This window comes from Lithobates pipiens, unplaced genomic scaffold (assembly GCF_037356315.1).
Source record: "Lithobates pipiens isolate NorthernLeopardFrog02 unplaced genomic scaffold, aLitPip1_a1.2 Scaffold_8, whole genome shotgun sequence".
NCBI lineage: Eukaryota > Metazoa > Chordata > Amphibia > Anura > Ranidae > Lithobates > Lithobates pipiens.
The window spans coordinates 305956078-305974253 of NW_027507903.1; the positions used below are offsets into that span (position 1 = coordinate 305956078).

General features: G+C 41.7%; 1 protein-coding gene across 1 annotated transcript in view; it reads left to right on the top strand.

Annotated features, from left to right (window-relative positions):
• FBXO38 (F-box protein 38) overlaps positions 1–18176 on the top strand; it is a 106929-nt gene that overhangs the window by 30019 nt on the left and 58734 nt on the right. The window contains 8 exon segments of the mRNA XM_077472668.1: positions 596–761; positions 851–988; positions 5613–5669; positions 5672–5716; positions 7154–7247; positions 9430–9560; positions 13888–14058; positions 14680–14822. Of these exon segments, the coding sequence (XP_077328794.1) occupies positions 596–761; positions 851–988; positions 5613–5669; positions 5672–5716; positions 7154–7247; positions 9430–9560; positions 13888–14058; positions 14680–14822 (945 nt within the window).

Consider the following 18176-nt stretch of genomic DNA (forward strand, 5'->3'; position numbering starts at 1 on the left):
GGTCGAGAACTGGTTAAACTGCATAGGGACTTTTTCACTATCAAGGCAGTAAGGATGTTGAGCTCTCTTCCACAATTGGTGATGTCAGTGGGAAGTATTGATTGCTTCAAAAAAACTTAGATGGACATCTTGGCAAGCACAGTATACAGGGTTATGGGATATTATTTTAGACATGAGCTCACACACCCACACAGGTTGGACTGGTGTCTTTATTCAACCTTTACCAACTATGTAACCCTTGTTTAATTGAACAATGATCTTTGACTCATATAATGGTGAATTTATGATGACTGCGCTGAGGTAACTGCTGATTAAGTGTTGTGCTTGTATATTCAGGTGGCAGATATTTTGATGTATACTGTTTTAGTGACACAGTTACTCCAACTTTTTTTTTTTTTTTTAACAAAAACAAAACCCTGTCACCTTACCCTGAATGGGTAAGGTGACAAGGTTTCTGATAGTGATAAGGTTGACAGACAGCGTGCTCTTTTAAAAAGAAAGCAGCCGTGCAAAATCACAAAACAAATCCAGTTAAGTTTATTCTAAGTGTCCTGTGTTAGAAAACTGATACAGTTGTCATTATGCTTTTACCCAGGGTGTGGAGACTTCACATCTGGAGCTTGTAGAAGCTATATGGACATACATGCCACAGGTGCATATTTTAGGGAAATTTCGAAATCGAAATGGGGCTTTTCCCATACCACCTGAAAACAAGCTGAAAATACCGATTGCTGCCAAAATTCAGACCTTACATTTAGTAGGTAAGCATTAAATTAATCTTTGAAATTATAATGATTATGTGTGTATTGCCTATTTATTAACCCATTGTCCCTTTTTATCCCTGGAAAAGGAGTAAATGTGCCTGAAATTCCTTGTATCCCAATGCTGCGCCATTTATATTTGAAATGGGTGCGCTTAACCAAACCTCAGCCTTTTAAAGACTTCCTGTGCATCAGTCTGAGAACATTTGTCATGCGAAATTGTGCTGGTAAGGTTTTCATTTTATGTTTACATAGAGTAAGTTGTCATGTTAGTGCTTTTATAGAGTACGTTCAATGTTCACATTAAAGAGGAAGTAAACCCTGATGGGTTTACTTCCTCTTTTTTTCCCTGCAAAGGTAAAGCATAATGGACTACTATGCATCGCATAGTAGCTCATTATGTGTCACTTACCTGACACAGGAGCCAGCGAAGTCGCCGCTGTCCCCTGTAGTCCGCCGCATCCATGTTGCTGGTGGCGTCTCGCAGCTCCGACGAATAACAGCGGCGCAGCCGCGATGACGTCACTCCCACGCATGCGCACGGGAGTCGTGTCTCGCAGCTCCGCCGCTGCCATACGGCGAAGCCGCGATGACGTCACTCCCGCGCATGCGCACGGGAGTCGACAAATTAGGCAAATCCATTCTTGGATTTGCCGCATTTAGTGCGCCTGCGCGCCGCTGTCTACGGCGCATGCGCCGTAGACAGCGGTGCCCATTTTCGGGCAAATATCTCCTAAACCATATAGGTTTAGGAGATATTGCTTGGACCTACAGGTAAGCCTTAATCTAGGCTTACCTATAGGTCCAAGTTGTTTGGAAGGGTTTACTTCCTCTTTAATTCTCTGTACAAATTCTATGATTTTAAAGCCAAACTCCAGAAAAAAAAAAAAAAAAAAAGCACCAGTGAATGTATTTTCAAATAGACATGTAAATTGTTATATAACAAAGTGCAGCACTAGAAATTATCGGATGCAAATATGTGCAAACTAAAAAAGTGCAAATGTGCACATGTAAAACATAATTAATGTACAATATTCATGTGAATAAAACCAGTGTAAAAGCAAAAATGACTGAATTACAAGCAGAAATTTAAATAAAGTGTAAATTAAACATGTGCAAAAAAGTTCATTAGTGGTATGAGTTTATAAGGCTGGATCCAATAGGTGAAATCGTGAAATATAAGATAAAAACTTGGCCACATGAAACCCGTCATCACAGAAAGATGAGACTTATCAGAAAGCCAGCGACCACTCTTATTCAGGGGGGTCATAAGATGCTTGTGGGATATAGGCTCCTATGAGAAGATGACCTGATGTCTGATGAAAATCCTCAGATACCAAGCAGTGTTTGGATCCGATATAATGGCACCAAAACTGTATCCAGTAGTACTGTTGAAACTATGCACTTTTGTTCTTCTGTACTTCTGTTCACATGAGCTCCCAAAGATCAAACTCCAGAGTTTTTATAACGTCTCCCTGTATTTAGCACATTTACTGGGCATATACTGTTTGGTGCCCAGTATGCGGAGCCTCCCAACAGATCATATATTCATCCGCTTTCTTGCACAGGAGATTCTCGAAGCTCCAACGTCCAAAGGTTTACATCCACACTTTTTAGCTTTTTGTAATGTGAAACTGTAGCAAACAGAGGAGAGACAGATGGATCATGCTTAGTGGAAATCTAAATTGTCCACCCCTTGTAAAATAGTACACCATAGAACTCAACTGGGAGAGGTTGAACTGGTACTGATTGCTATTTGCTGACCATGAACATGCTGCCAGGAGAGAGCAGAGTTGGCATAGGATGAGGGTGGGGAGGTGGCCTAGTCCTGTTGGTTCATTGCACTCAAATCTATTTTTACCAACATGGCTGTAAAGTCGGGTTAGGTTGTGTGACATCTCGGGACTAATGGTGAGAAATACATTGTAGGCAAGAGATTTAAGTTGCTCTTTAAAACTCATGTTGAGCTCCTTGACCTTGTACTGCAGCCTGTGATCGCTTCCATGGAAATTTGTGAGACCAGAAATATGTACCTGGGACCCTGGTTCCATTTTTATATATCCATCTGTTCACAAGCATATAGAACTCTTTCCTAGTGCTCTGTTGTATTGCCTGGACATCTTGGAAACTCCCCACATCAGATGTCTAGGGTATCCTGTCTGTCCATTCAGATACGTTGGATCCAGTGGCTCAAGTACTGGTCTGCAAAGCTGGCAAATAAAAAAACTAAAAAAAACTGGGAAAAGTTACCTTTTTTTGAAAGATATATCTGGACTCTTGTATTAAGGATGTCACTGGTGGAAAGATTAAAAAAGGAAAAAAACCCAGACTGAGCTCATCCTCAGTGTGAAAAAACCCTGCTCCAAGCATGCTGCTCTTCAGCAATTGCTTATTTCACAAATCATTTTTTCTGTGCCTGCAGGGGAGAGGTTTTTACTCCCAATTATTCATGGTCCTTAAAGCCAAGGGCAAATTTCCTCCAATCCTGGGCCTGAACTGCATGACTGAATTCAGAAATTTTCAGTTATTGCATCCCTGTAGAAGGGAGATCTAGTGGCGGTGTACTATTTTTTTTTTATTTTTTATTTTTTTTTTTTTCCGTGGCTATTTACACATTCTTATTTCCTTGCACTACCTTTTTTAGTGTTTTTCTTTCTCTATATTTTCAGTTTGTGGCTCTGCTGTAAAGTCTATCCACTGCTCCTCGGGTCTTCATAAATGCCCCAGTTCATCCTATTTTTGAAGGATCATTCTGTCCAAGCTTTAAAAAGCCAGCATGCAATGGATTTTGCAGATCCTATAGAACGTTGGGTGAATCCTCAACCATCAGAAGTCTGTGCTGCTTCCAACTTACCATCTGGAATACTTCTAACTAGTCCTGGACATATACCAGGCCTGAGTCTCTCTCGCCATTTTGGAGAAGATCAGGTTTCTGCGCTCTCAAGCATGGATATTCCAATCCAAACATCACCCCTCAGTGCACTTTTGTATTTGGGTATTGGGATGAATGGTAGCCTTTTTCGAGGCAGTGTCTTATGCCCAAATTCACTCCAGATTTCTGCAACTTACATCCTGTCTCCATAAGACCAACTGATCCAGTCTTCCTGTGTTTGTATATCACCATCCTGCCTCTCTAAATTTGGTGAATTTCCAGTCTGGTGTTGGAAAACAGGGAAGTTTCTTTTAGGCTGTAGAGGAATCCATGGAATATTGGTGGTTTGGGGAAAATGGTTCCTAATAAAGGCCTTTGTGCAGGGAGTTGACAATCTGGCTCTATCCTAGATACTCTCTGGTGATGCTGTCCCATCTCAGTCTGCTACTTTGGGCTGTTCAAAAGCCTCCCTTTTAACCTATCTGGGTGAACTCATGCATAAAGTGGTGTTGTTGTTTTTTTTTGTTTTTTTTTTCCCACTAGACAGATATCAAGTTTGGCCTTATTCTCCTGTAAGGAACCTTTCCTGGTGTTAAACGTGAATAAAAAGGATGTTCTGAGACCCAAGGCGTCTTATCTGCCCACAGTGGTCTCCCATCATCGCTAGGTGAAGTCAACAGGTCTTTGTTAAAGCCCATTCTCCTGATAAGGCACACTCTACTAGGTCTATGTAAGGTTTTGGGGCTTTTAGGCATTCAGCATCTTTTGCTGATTTTGTAAGGCTGTCATCTGTAACTTGCATTGCAAAGACAAAGTATTTACCGTATCTTTAGTCACGCATTTTACCAGGTGGATGTTCAAGCCTAGACTGATGTCAACTTTGGCCTGTAGCAGAGTGTCTCAGAGCAAGCCTGGAAAATTCCTGTTCAGGATTTGCACCTCACCCAGGCTCCTCTCATACATTTTTTTTTTTTTTTTTTTTTAGACACCTGATTCCCTGTCCAATTCAGGTTTGCACTCAAAGGTTGATGAAAGCAGTAAAACTATGTGTGGAGACTGACAAGCATTAGGCTTGCTCAGCATGTTTATTTTGATTTGTGGTACACGGCTATGATTTTGCTTTGTGCTGAACAGTGTTCCACAAAAACATCAATTAAATATACCTGTAATTAGCACCAATAAACCCCCTCTGTTTGTCACTTCATCACTGGACTGGTATCTGTGCCCGTGTGTGCTCACCCCAGGGAGCATTGTACCCGCTACCTATCACCAGCTCACAGGCTGCTACAAGCAGGCGTCCAGTTAGGTTCATATGCCCTTGTTTGTTGGGGGGGGGGGGGGGGGGTGTTTGTGTGTTGTGTTTTTTTTTTTTTTTTTTTTTTGGGCCTGTTGCCGTTTGTTTTCTTTGTCTCCTAACCCCCCGCCCCCCACCTTTCCTCCCTTCTTCCTTTCTTTCTTTTTTTATTTGGACTTGCAAGTTGTCTAAGACTGCCTGTGTCTTGTACTGCATTTCTTGGATTACAGTACAGGACCCCTTTTGCCTCTGTAAATCCTTTTTAATTTTTTACAAAAATAAATAAATAAAAATTTGAGGATAACTGTTAATGGGAGATGTTTGCCACTGTCCAAGCAGCTGATGGTAGCACCATATAAGCCAGCCATCTAAGACTATGCCTGTGTCCTATGCTGTACTCCAAGAAATGGATTCTACAGCCAGGTCAAAAATTATTGAATTTTCTATTTTTGTGACTTTGAGTTGGGCTTTAACAAATCCTGAGTAAGCTTATTACAAGCACTACATATCAACTATGTTACTTTGACTTTTATACAGTATGTGTTTACAGTATGTGTGTGTTTACAGTATGTGTTTAGTAATGTAGAGAAGATTTTTTTTTTTTTTTTTTAATTATTCACTCTGTCCCGTTTTTGGAGTCTCTTTTTCATTCCTTAAGTTATTATGTGTTCACTTTGTTTTTAAGGACCCACAAACTCTTTAAAGTATGTGCCACTGGTGACTGGTTTGGCTTCTGCTCGCAACTTGGAGGACTTATCCAACATGTGGTGGAGGACAGCTGGCGGTCTGGTATGTTAATACTTCATTAGTTGAGTAAAAAATGTTTACAGTATCTGGTTTTAAAGTAAGTATATCAGCAGGCTGTATCAAAAAAATGTATGTGGGATAATGCCATAGTGCTATTTTTTTTTTTTTTTACAAGTAACATTCTATGGCCAATATTTACTGTATGCTCTTTGCATCTCATGCAAGTAGGGGAGATTCACCCTGTCATGTTTACTATTCTCATCAAAAGTGACCGTAAAAAATCCCAAATTTTGGGTTGTCACTAGAGAGCAATAATAGAGGGGAAATCTTCCAATGATAATACTAGTTCTGGTAACTTTGTGGGATTCCCTCACTTTGAAGGGATTTCCTCTCACTTTCTGTTTTGCCTATGGGGCAGAGAGTGAAGGAATATCTCCCCAATGGACACAAATGGCAAAATAAAGACTGACTGGTTATAACCCTCTCTTACTTAATCCAAAATAGGAGGGGGGGGTCAATGGGCAGGGACTTTAGCTCTAGTCTTAAGATCTCAATCACATGGGTACTATGTGCCATACAGCAGGAAAAAGGGGTATGTTTGTTGGCGTCCTGTAAATTAATGACTTGCTGTGGCTGTATGGTACAGTGCCTTGAAAGAGTATTCATACCCCTTGAAATTTTCCACATTTTGCCATGTTACAACCAAAAACATAAATGTATTTTATTGAGATTTTATGTGATAGACCAACACAAAGTGCCACACAATTGTGAAGAGGAAAGAAAATAAATGGTTTTCAATTTTTTTTCTTTGCAAATATGTGAAAAGTGTGGCATGCATTTTGTATTTAGCCCCCCCCCCCCCCCCCCCCCCCCCACGTCAATACTGTGTAGAACAACTTTTCACTGCAAGTCTTTTTGGGTATGTCTCTACCAGCTTTGCACCTCTAGAGTGACATTTTTGCCCATTCTTCTCTGCAAAATAGCGCAAGCTCTGTCCGATTGGATGGTCTGTGAACAGTGATTTACAAGTCTTGCCACTAATTCTAATTAACCTTCATACTAGTTCCCTACTTGGGCTTGTCCATTTAAAAAAAAAAAAAATGAATAAAACTCCTGCAGATTTGTTTCATTGACCTATTGATGACCGGTAGGACATTTGCTGGTAATTTTGATAAAGGGATGGCTTCCTGAGGAGTGGCAAATATTAGCTGTAATTCAATTTTTGACAGCAGTCTAAAGACAATCCAAAATGAGGTAGGGATGGTGCATTTTATTTTCTGATTTTATGTTAAGTCTTAGATTTCTTTTTATTCAATTATTTTTGTCTGGAAGGCAGAATTTACTGATTGACTGACTGACTAAATTCACTGCTGCGACCTCCAGTACTCCATTTTAGGTATTTAGTAATGGTTCTGATAGAATTTAAATATAATTGCACCTCATAGCTAGCTGATTTACTGTGTGCTGGTCTTTTTTCAGGAGGGTTTCGGAATTTACATACAATTGTTTTGGGAGCGTGTAAGAATGCTCTTGAAGTGGACCTTGGCTACCTCATAATAACAGCTGCTAGAAGGTAGGTATATTCTGCATAGTACTTTACAATCGCCATTTTCTCTACTCACATTTGCAGAGTTCATCTAGTTGAAACTTTGTCCTGGTGCAAATCACTCCACGATTGATGTGGGGTTTGCTGTGAGTATTGATGATTACAGTGGTAGGAATTCATAAAAAGCATCTGAGATGGTATCAACTGCTGCTGTTGTCCATAGCTAATAATTTGGGTTTTTATTCAGTTTTTTTTGCCACAGCTTAGAAAATTATTTTCTGCTCAGTATTTTTATTCAAAAACATACAGGGTGCTTCAGGAAAGAAAACCTGAAAACTTACAGATTTACATCTCTGAATGCTGAAGCGTTCAATAACTGATGATATAGTACAAAAAAGAGAGAGGCTCGCCAGCCTTCTAAACGTCCATGAGCAACAGTAGACAAGTATGTTGAAAATTGGTAACAGACCATATCGGTAGTGCCATCAGAGGGGTCCTGGGTAATTGGCAGAAAAATCATGCCTGCCAGTATGTCCCTTTTTAGTCCACTTGTACATGGTACTGATGTTTGAGCATTTTAGCATTTCTGAACAACATTTCAGGCATTTTGTGTTTTACACATATTCGCATGTACAGTATATGTCCAGGAAGGCAGATTTAAAAAAAAAAAAAAAAATTTAATTTTTTTTTTCTCAAGAATACGCAGTGCTTGCTTATGCACTTGTGTGTACAAGTACACTGTAAACCATAGGATTCTGTACTCTTCAAGCTGCATTGTGCAAGAGGCCATTTCACTGGTTTTAAAGTTCTTCAGACGTACAAACAAAATCAGGTCAATGGTGTCCGTTTATGAAGCAGTGAAATCTATTCACTGCGTCATTCTCAGAGGAGATCGTTCTCCTCTGTGTGGCAGTTTAGGAAGCGGAGTAGATCGCTTCACCTTCTGAGGAGTGAAGCGATCTACAAACACTTCTAACACTGGAGAACGGCCCCTGATACACTGATTCACTGAAACGCGGAGATATCAGTTTTATTAAGCAGTGATAAATTATCACAGCTCAGTACACGGACAGATGGTGTGGTTAATGTTGGTAAAATAACAAGTCCCCCCTACATTTTATTATATATATATATATATATATATATATATATATATATATATATATACATACATACATACATACATACATACATACATACATACATACATACATACATACATACATACATACATACATACATACATACATACATATTATTATAATTTTTCTCTCACTACGACAGGGGGACATGGTTACAGTGTTGGAGGGGTCTGAACAAGACCTAAGGAAGTTAATTATCTTCCTCTTCCATCCCCCCCCCCCCAGATTCTCTTCACTCCCTGGTTCTCCACCTCTGAGCTGCTGAATCAGGGAGTTTGAATTCTGACACACTTCGCCAGTGAAGCGCTGAGATTGCAGCTTCATAAACTGGCCATTGCTGTGTAAGTCTGAACATGTTCTCCGCACACTGGAGAATCCTCAAACACTTCTCCCCCCGATTATCTCTGTTTTCATAAACTGTTTATGGGCTGTAATCAGCGCCGATCCTCGGGATCACTTCTTCAAAAACGGACATGAATATACATAAAAAAATGTTCATGCTAAAATTTTGAAAAAAGACTTGTGTAAGCTGGCTTGTCAAACTTACAGTATATACCGTGCTTGGTTTCGCAGATTGATAGAAGTATAATCTCTGTTTAGGCTGGCCATACACCATGCAAATTTCCTTCCTGCAACCACGGGTTGCAGCATTTAAATTTGCATGATTCCCCCATCAACACAGACAGTGCTGACAGGGGAATCCCTCCTATCGAGCAGTTGTCTGCTCCTGGCGGTAGCACAGATGGGGGAAGCCGGTCCCACTGGCAGAAGACAGATAATCTGCAGCAAATCTGGCAGGTTGGTTGTCCCCAAGTTGATCGATCAGCCTGCCCGTCAACAGTTCACATCTCAGCCGGTTCAGCAGGATCTGAACGGTGTATGGCTGGCCTAACGCAGCTTTTCACTGTGGATGATACGCCTTCATTTCATGCACCATAATGACAAAGGTCATTCAAGCATGAGAAACTTGCACAAGGCACATATCTGAAATGCATTTCTTGTGCTGTAATTCTCCCAAATTTCCTGCTCATGTATTGTATGCTAATGCTGTATTTGCTTACATGAAGGTTACATGAAGTACGCATTCAACCCTCTCTGACCAAAGACGGAGTGTTTTCTGCACTGAAGATGGCAGAGCTCGAGTTCCCGCAATTTGAAACTTTACATCTGGGATACGTTGATGAGTTTTTGCTTCAATGTAAGGAAACTGTAATAGGCAAGACTAACTTTTTCAAATTGCTTGTCTTTTAAATTATTAGAGCATTTTTATAGAATTCTGAGTAAATGTAATTGCAAGTGTGATTTCCTAAGTAATCTGGGAATGCCAGTACCTGATAGAACCAGCATATGCCTCTGTCGATGAATCTCCTGATACCTGTAAAGCCTGAAACATTTCAGGAAGATATCTTTGCAACTTAATTTTTAAAAAGTATATTTTAATATAGTCGTGTGTGTGTTTTTTTTTTTTTTTTTTTTTTTTTTTTTAGGTTGTTCCCACCTTTTTCCTGTGCAGTGTAAACTCTTCTGTCTTCATTTATTCATATAAAGAGGCCTTTCCCCCAATTATCTTCCTGTCAATATGTCAAAGATGGGGGATCCCAGACATAGATCTATTTGCGTCCAGAATTCAACAAAGAAATAGACAACTTTGTGTTGAGAACAAAGGATCGGCTAGCATGCGGAACAGATGCCTTGCTATTCCGGTTCTCCCTAATTTATGCATTCCCTCCTATTCTGCCTGCGTCCACAACTTTTTCGCAGGATCAAGCAGGAAGGGAATTTGTTAATTCTTGTGACCCCCAGCAGGGGTCCAGGAAATCTTGGTATGCAGAGATCGTAAAGATAGCAGTAGGGGACCCACAGACCCTACCATCACAGCCAGACCTCTCACAAGGTCCAGAGTTCCACCCTACTTTATCAATGTTAAATTTAACGGTTTGGCTATTGAGACCCACAGTCTGAAGAAGCATGGGCTGTCAGGTACAGTCGTTTTCTACCTTGATTAATGCAAGAGAGCCAGCCTCAATATTTTTTATATTGTGAAGTCTGGAAAACATGTCTCCTGGTGTGAAACCAGGAGCTGCACCCCAAGAAATAGGTCAAAGGTAGAGTCCTTGCCTTTTTCAGATGGGGTGAGAAATAAAGCTTGCCTTGAGTGCTTTCTAAGGACCAGCCTTGGCCTTATCGGTATTATTTCTATATTGTAAGCTCTAACGAGCAGGACCCTCTGATTCCCCCTGTCTTGAATTGTATTGTAATGTCTACCCTAATGTTGTAAAGCGCTGCGTAAACTGTCGGCGCTATATAAATCCTGTATAATCCTAATAATTTCAATGACCACTTGCTTCGCATTCTTTGATTCATAAGTTTAAGCCGTGTTACACCCGAATAATCTCTGGTTGGATAACCCCTGAACCCTTGGGACTTGAATTTAGTTTTGTTGGCATTACAAAACAGCCTTTTTTTTTTGGCCCGATACGACATATTCCCTTGGTCTTTTTTTTTTCTCCTGCAAGAAGGGTATCAGAATTGGCTGCTCTTTATTGTAAAGAGCCATATTTTTATTATTCACAAGGATAGGGTAGTACTGCGTCCTCATCCTAACTTTTTCCCAAAGGTAGTGTCAGGTTTTTATCTAAACCCAGGATATTGTTCTACCTTCATTTTTCCAGAACCCTACTCTTTGGAAGAAAAATCACTACATTCTCTTGATGTGGTTAGAGCAGTCAGTCTACTTAAAGGCGATTGCTCAGATTCTGAAAACAGATATTTTGTGCATGTTGCCTGAAGGTCCTAAAAGAGGACAGGCAGCATCGAAATCTACTATTCTAAATAGTTTTGACAAGTAATGTTCACGCGTATGGTTTAAAGAGGTAGATTCCACCCTCTCAAATCAAAATTCACTCCTCTAGGGCTGTTAGTGCTTCATGGGCAGTGCATCACCAAGCCTCCATGGCTCAATTCTGCACGGCCGCAACTTTTTTCTTCAATCCATACTTTTGCCAGATTCTATCTAGTGGATGTAAAAAAACATGAGGATGTCGCCTTTGGGTGCAGTGTACTGCTCTGTGTCCTCCTGTGTAGGATTAAAGAAAATAAGATTTTTATAACAGCTTACCTGTAAAAATCCTTTTCTCTTGAATTTACATCATGGGACACAGAGGACCTGCCCCTCTTTACAATATACACGTGTATTGCTTTGCTACAAAACTGGGATACTCCGGTATGGGAGTGGTTATATAGGGAGGCAACTTCCTGTTTAGAGTGTGCCAGTGTCCAGCACCTGAAGGTGGACTATAACTCGCATAGTAATTACTATAGCTCTGTGTCCTGTGAAGTACTTCAAAAGAAAAATGATTTTACAGGTAAGCACGGGAGAGGCAATGGACCAAATGGGGAGTTTGCAGAGATTTTAATAAGGTTTACGTCAGTTTCTAACAAACACCTGTGGTGTGTTTTCACATTAAAAGTCTTGCAGGTTGCCATGATTCTGCTTAAATAGAAATTGGCTAAAATGGCAGTGCGTCTGTGAAGATTAATTTTTCCACAATACCTGCAGCTACAGAGAATGAGGATTTTTTTTAAAGTGCTTTTAATGCTTGTGCTGAATATTTTAACAATATAGTGTGGGCACATGTTCACTTTCTTAAAGAAAAGACTTAAAAATATATAGTTCTCCTTTCAGAGGTAACTTGAACTAAAAGTATGTAGACTGCCATTGCTGACCTGTTTTGAAGATCTTGTTACCTGGATGTCTTTCAGTCCAAACTGAGTTACTAACTGGGAGCAAATATGCATATCAGTAGTTGTCTGTGAAAGTTCTCATTTATCCAACTTGTGGCATAGCTAGTAGTAGTTTGTCACATGCAACCGAACTTGCTTTGTAATGTTGAGGACCTTTTTACCACTCATTCTAATTACTTCTTCGGTTATACTGATTGCCAGAAATATACCCCAACACAATATTAGCCCCACAGGTCACCTTAATGAAATCACTGGAATTAGTCAAGGCAGATGTTAATTGTCAATTTATTAAAATTTTCCCATCCCCCTACATCTTTGTGATTATATACAGAAAATCTTCAATTCAACTTTTATTGTGTCAGCTATAGATTAAAAGCCCAGGATACTCCAGTAAAATAAAAGAACAATTTGATGGATTACAAATCATGCTGACACAATCCATTAATAAAAAAGTTACCCATTTTATTCACATTTAAATCCATAGTCTCACCCCAATTTCATTAAAACCAAGCAGAGTCCTGCTATCAGTATTATCAAGAAATATACAAAAGACCATCTTCCTATTGATAAAATATGTAACCTTTTTTTACTTAACGTGTCTGTAGTCTATTGAAATCTGTCAGATGTTTTTCTTTGATAAATTGTCCAATAACAGTTGGGGTTTGGGGGGGGGGGGGAGTTTGTGAAACCAGCCTACACGCTTACTCCAATCACTATGGTGCCATGAAGTCTTGGCCAGATGCTAAGTATTCAAATTAGATGGCTGAAGGCATGAACTGTGCCGCAGCTAGTTACAACAGCTGACTCTTGTTTGTTTTTTGTTTTGTGTCAGATGATATGCAATATTAATGTTTAACAATCTTGACATGTCTTTTTGCTCTTTCACACCATGCATTTCTTTATACTACATCCCAGAACACAGGGCATCTTCATTTCCATTATGATAGGGTTCTGCTGCAACCTTCCAGTGATTGGACACTGGCAAAAAAAGACAGGACATCTCCCTCCCAGGCATAACCCCTCCCTATCAGGCAAGGTGAGGGTTTCTTCGTTCCATCTTAACCAGAACATTGTGTTGCCATCTTTCTGCTCTAAGCTTCAGACACAGGAGGACAAGGCTTTCCATGCCTTGGATGTGATTCATGCCATCAGGTGTTGTCTAAAGTCGACTGCTGCATTTCGTGCTGTTTGTTTTGGCTTTGTGCTTCCTGAAGGCCCAAGGAAGGGTCAAGCAGCTTTAAAATGTATAATTTCTCGATGGATCTGTCGGCTTATTTTTCAAGCTTGTAGTCTGAAGCGGTTTCACTTTTGGTTTGTGAGTTTTGCAGGCTGGTATGTGCAGTTCTAACCTGTTCTGCTTTAGTTCTTTGGATTATTGACTTATTGCCGTGTTACCCTCCCCTCATTTTCAATGCTTTGGGATATCACCATCGTAATGGAGATACCCTGTGTCCTGCAATGTCCGATAAAGAAAATGGGATTTTTGGTTTACCTGCAAAATCCCTTTCTTGGAGTACATCACAGGACACATGGATCCTACCCTTCTGCATTTGTGGTCTTTGGTTTGCTACAAAAACTGAGGCCTTGCCTGACAGGAAAGGGTTTTACCTGTGAGGGTATTTCCTGTCTTTTTGGTCAGTGTCAAGGTGGCAACATAACCTTACTGTAATGGAGCTGAAGATGTCCTGTGAAGTATCAGAGAAAAGGATTTACAGGTAAACCAAAAATCGCATTATCTTTTTTCTACGCCTGACATCTAACAAGGCTTGTTTTCTGTTCAGGTAAGATGACTAATGCTGATCTAATGAAGTATGGCCTGGCAGATGTGGCAGAGAACCCTGGTATTATCACTGACATTGGCATGAAAGCTGTAAATGAAGTCTTCTCCTGCATCAAGTACTTGGTGATCTATAACTGCCCTCACCTGCACAACCCAAAAAACTGGATCACAGGTAATAAAAGCCGACTGATTAGACTTTATTCTGTAGTTTTAAGGTAGTAAACCCTATTATCTGGCTGTGAAAACTAAAGCTAGCTATAGTCTAATTGTCTTTTTCCATTCCGCCAGCAGGCTGTCTGAAAAATATTAAGATTCCTCCATAAATGAGGTGGATGGAGCAATGTTATCCCTACATTGTATTATTATCCCCTGTCAGAATACCCTGATAAGCCGCTGATCAAAATTTTTTTCCAGCTTGCCACTTGACAAAAGTTGAACAGGGATGGCCAAATAGTTTATTTTATTTGAACTAGTACAAAAAATACATGCTGGTAACTTCTGCTGTTATCAGTCACATTGTTCTCAGCACTTTCTGTGGACAACTAAACACCCCCTCCACCCCGTCACCGTCTCTAGGTCTATCGGAGTGCTGGCCAGTTCCATTTATTGGCCTGTCAGTGTAAGAGGAGTGTTCTATGCACACACAAAAATTAAAAGGATGTTGATGTGATTTATGGGAGAATTAATTTTTTTGCATTACTTTTATACTGTTGTTTTTGTATTTGTTATATGCATTTTATTTTTAATTAACATTTCAAACTTTGTTCATAATCTGAACTGTGCTTTTTTGAAGATCACTCTCGTTGGAACCGGCTGGTTGATCTTAGCCTGGTTCGCTGCCATGCCATAAAGTTGGAATCCTTCAGTCAGTTTGTTGAGCTACTCCCCAGCTTGGAGTTTATTTCGCTGGACCAGATGTTTCGAGAACCTCCTAAGGTGAGCCTTTCTTTTAAATGGCAAATCTTGCTGCAACTAGTAATGTTCATGGTGGTTTAACCACTTAAGCCCCGGACCAATTTGCAGCCAAAGGACCAGGCCCCTTTTTTGCGATTCGGCACTGCATCGCTTTAACTGACAATTGCGCAGTCATGCGACGTGGCTCCCAAACAAAACTGGCGTCCTTTTTTCCACAAATCGAGCTTTCTTTTGGTGGTATTTGACCACCTCTGCGTTTTTATTTTTTGCGCTATAAACAAAAATAGAGCAACAATTTTGAAAAAATGCAATGTTTTTTTACTTTTTGCTATAATAAATATCTCCCAAAAATATATAAAAAAACACATTTTTTTTCCTCAGTTTAGGCTTATAAGTATTCTTCTACATATTTTTGGTAAAAAAATCGCAATTAGCGATTGATTGGTTTGCACAAAAGTTATAGCGTTTACAAAATAGGGGATAGTTTTAGAGCATTTTTATTCATTTATTTTTTTCTAGTAATGGCGGGGGTTTTTTTTTTTATTGCGACATTATGGCAGACACATCGGACATTTTTGACACTTTTTTGTGACCATTGTCATTTATACAGCAATCAGTGCGATTTAAATGCATTGATTCCTGTGTAAATGGCAGTGAAGGAGTTAACCACTAGGGGGCAGTGTAGGGGTTATGTGTTTTGGTTTTTTATTTTTGTTTTATTTTTATTGTAGGGAAGCATGGCCTGGCATGTGACGTCACTGATCATCTTTCCCTATAAAAGGGAGCAGACGATCAGTGACAGCCGCACTAGGAAGCACGAGGAGAGGTTTGTTTACACATACCTCTCCTCATTCTTCAGCTCTGTGACCCGATCGCAGGACACCAGCGGCGGTCGGGTCCGCTGATGCCATGGTCACAGAGCTCAGGACCTGGTCGGGAGCGCGCCGGTGCGCTCCCGAACCATGGCTGGACACTTAAAGAGCCACATACAGGTACGTGATTGTGCCCAGCCAGTCCTTAACCACTTCCCGGCCGGCGCACACCGATGTACAGTAGGTGCCGCCGATATTGTGTTTCAAGCGGGACAGTATCGCGCTGGTTCCCGGCGACCAGGCTTCTCTAACCAGCGCTATACCGTTTTATTTTCCTATAGCAGCCAGAGCGAGGCGATAATGTCGCCTCACTCATGAAGCCTGCATGCCTTCTCGGGGCATACCAGGCCGTAGGTCCGGTAGGAATTTTAAGGGGAATCCCCTTTACGGAAAAAACGGCGTGAGGGTCCCCCCCAAAATCCATACCAGACCCCTATCCGAGGCCGCGCGCCTCCCCTCACCCCAAAGCACCTTGTCCCCCTGGCCGTTGGTTGTCGGGGTCTGCGGGCGGGGGGCTTATCGGAATCCGTGAGCCCCCTTTAATAAAGGGGCCGCCGGATCCCGTCCCCCCACCCTATGTGAATGAGTATGGGGTACAATGTACTCCTACCCATTCACCTGTGGAAAAAATTGTACAAAAAAACACACAAGGGTTAAAATAGTTAATTGCACAGCTCCAGGGGTCTTCCGTCTTCGGGGGTCTTCTCGCCGGACTCCTCCGCTATCTTCTGCTAGCTCTTTTACTAGCGGAGGAGCCTGGCCTTCTTCACCGCCGCCCTCTTCTTCCGAAGATGGAAGACCCCCGGAGCTGTGCAATAAACTATTTTAACCCGTGTGTGTGTGTGTGTGTGTGTGTGTGTGTGTTTTTGGACATTTTTTTTTCACAGGTGAATGGGTAGGGGTAACTTGTACCCCATACTCATTCACATAGGGTGGGGGGGCCGGGATCCGGCGGCCCCCTTATTAAAGGGGGCTCCCCGATTCCGATAAGCCCCCCGCCCGCAGACCCCGACAACCAACGGCCAGGCTTGTCGGGAAGAGGCCCTTGTCCTCATCAACATGGGGACAAGGTGCTTTGGGGTGGGGGGGCCATGCGGCCCCCCCTTCCCCAAGGCACCCCCCATGTTGAGGGCATGCGGCCTGGTATGGCTCGGGGGGGGGGTTGGGGGGCGCTCGCACGTCCCCACCCCCTTTCCTGACCAGCCGGGCTGCGTGCTCAGATAGGGGTCTGGTATGGATTTTTGGGGGGGGGGGGGGGGCGGGCGTTGCGCCGTTTTTTTTTTTCCGGCGAAGGGGATTCCCCTTAAAATCCCTACCTGACCTAAGGGCCTGGTATGCCTCCCAAGGGGAAACCCATGCCGTTTTTTTTTTTTTTTTAATATATTTGGGGTGGAGTTTCTCCCTTAGGATTCATACCAAACAGTGCCTGGTATTGGCGGGAATCCAATTCGGATCCCCACACCAGTGTCAACCCAGCCAGCGATGCTTATCGGGAAAGGAAAAGAAACCTTTTTCCTTTCCCGATCCGAGCCAGCTCGGCGCAGGCTCCCGCGACGGAGCTCGTAGGGTGTCAATCTCCCTGTCACCTCCTGTACGTTGGCAGAATGGCGCGTACAGGTACGTCCATTTTCATATGCTGCCCTGCCAGTCGGGACCCCCGTGAGTCTGGTCGCAGGTCCCGCGGACTCGATCACCGCGGGGATACCCGTGATCGTCTCACGGGGCGACTGAACGGAGAGATGCCGTTGTAAACAACATCTCCCCGTTCTGCCTAGCAACAAGTGACGCTGATCTCTGCTCCATGTGATTGTTCATGTGTTCACTAACACAAAGCCCAGCCCCCCACAGTTAGTAACGCGCCGCTAGGAACAATTAACCCCTACACTGCCACCCCCTGGTTAACCCCTACACTGCCAGTGTCATTTACACAGGAATCAATGCATTTGTATAGCATTGATTGCTGTATAAATGACAATGGTCCCAAAAATGTGTCAAAAATTTCCGATGTGTCTGCCATAATGTCGCAGTCACAATAAAAATCGCTGATCGCCGCCATTACTAGGACGTGAATTTTGTTTGGGAGCCACGTCGCACGACTGCGCAATTGTCCGTTAAAGCGACGCAGTGCCGAATCGCAAAAAGTGATCTGGTCTTAAGCCAGAAAAATGGTCCGGTCTGAAAGTGGTTAAGCAGTTAAGATTAATTCCTTATGCACCTTTTAATTGGTGGTTATGTGTTTGTTTTTTGTTTAAGGTTTCTGCAACCTCCTTTTTCTATCCACTCTGATGGAGAAATACAAAGAGATTTTAATAATTGCCCACAAGATTTTAATGTGTCATTTTACCAAGTTGCATAGTTAGTAACTGATATTGGACTTTCTTGTGTTTTAAGACCATAAATGGGCATGGTTAAATTTTGTGGTTCAATGAGATGCACCCTTTTTAAATATTATGGAACAGTTCTTTTCCCCCCAAAGAAAACTGTAATAAATGGTAATATTTAC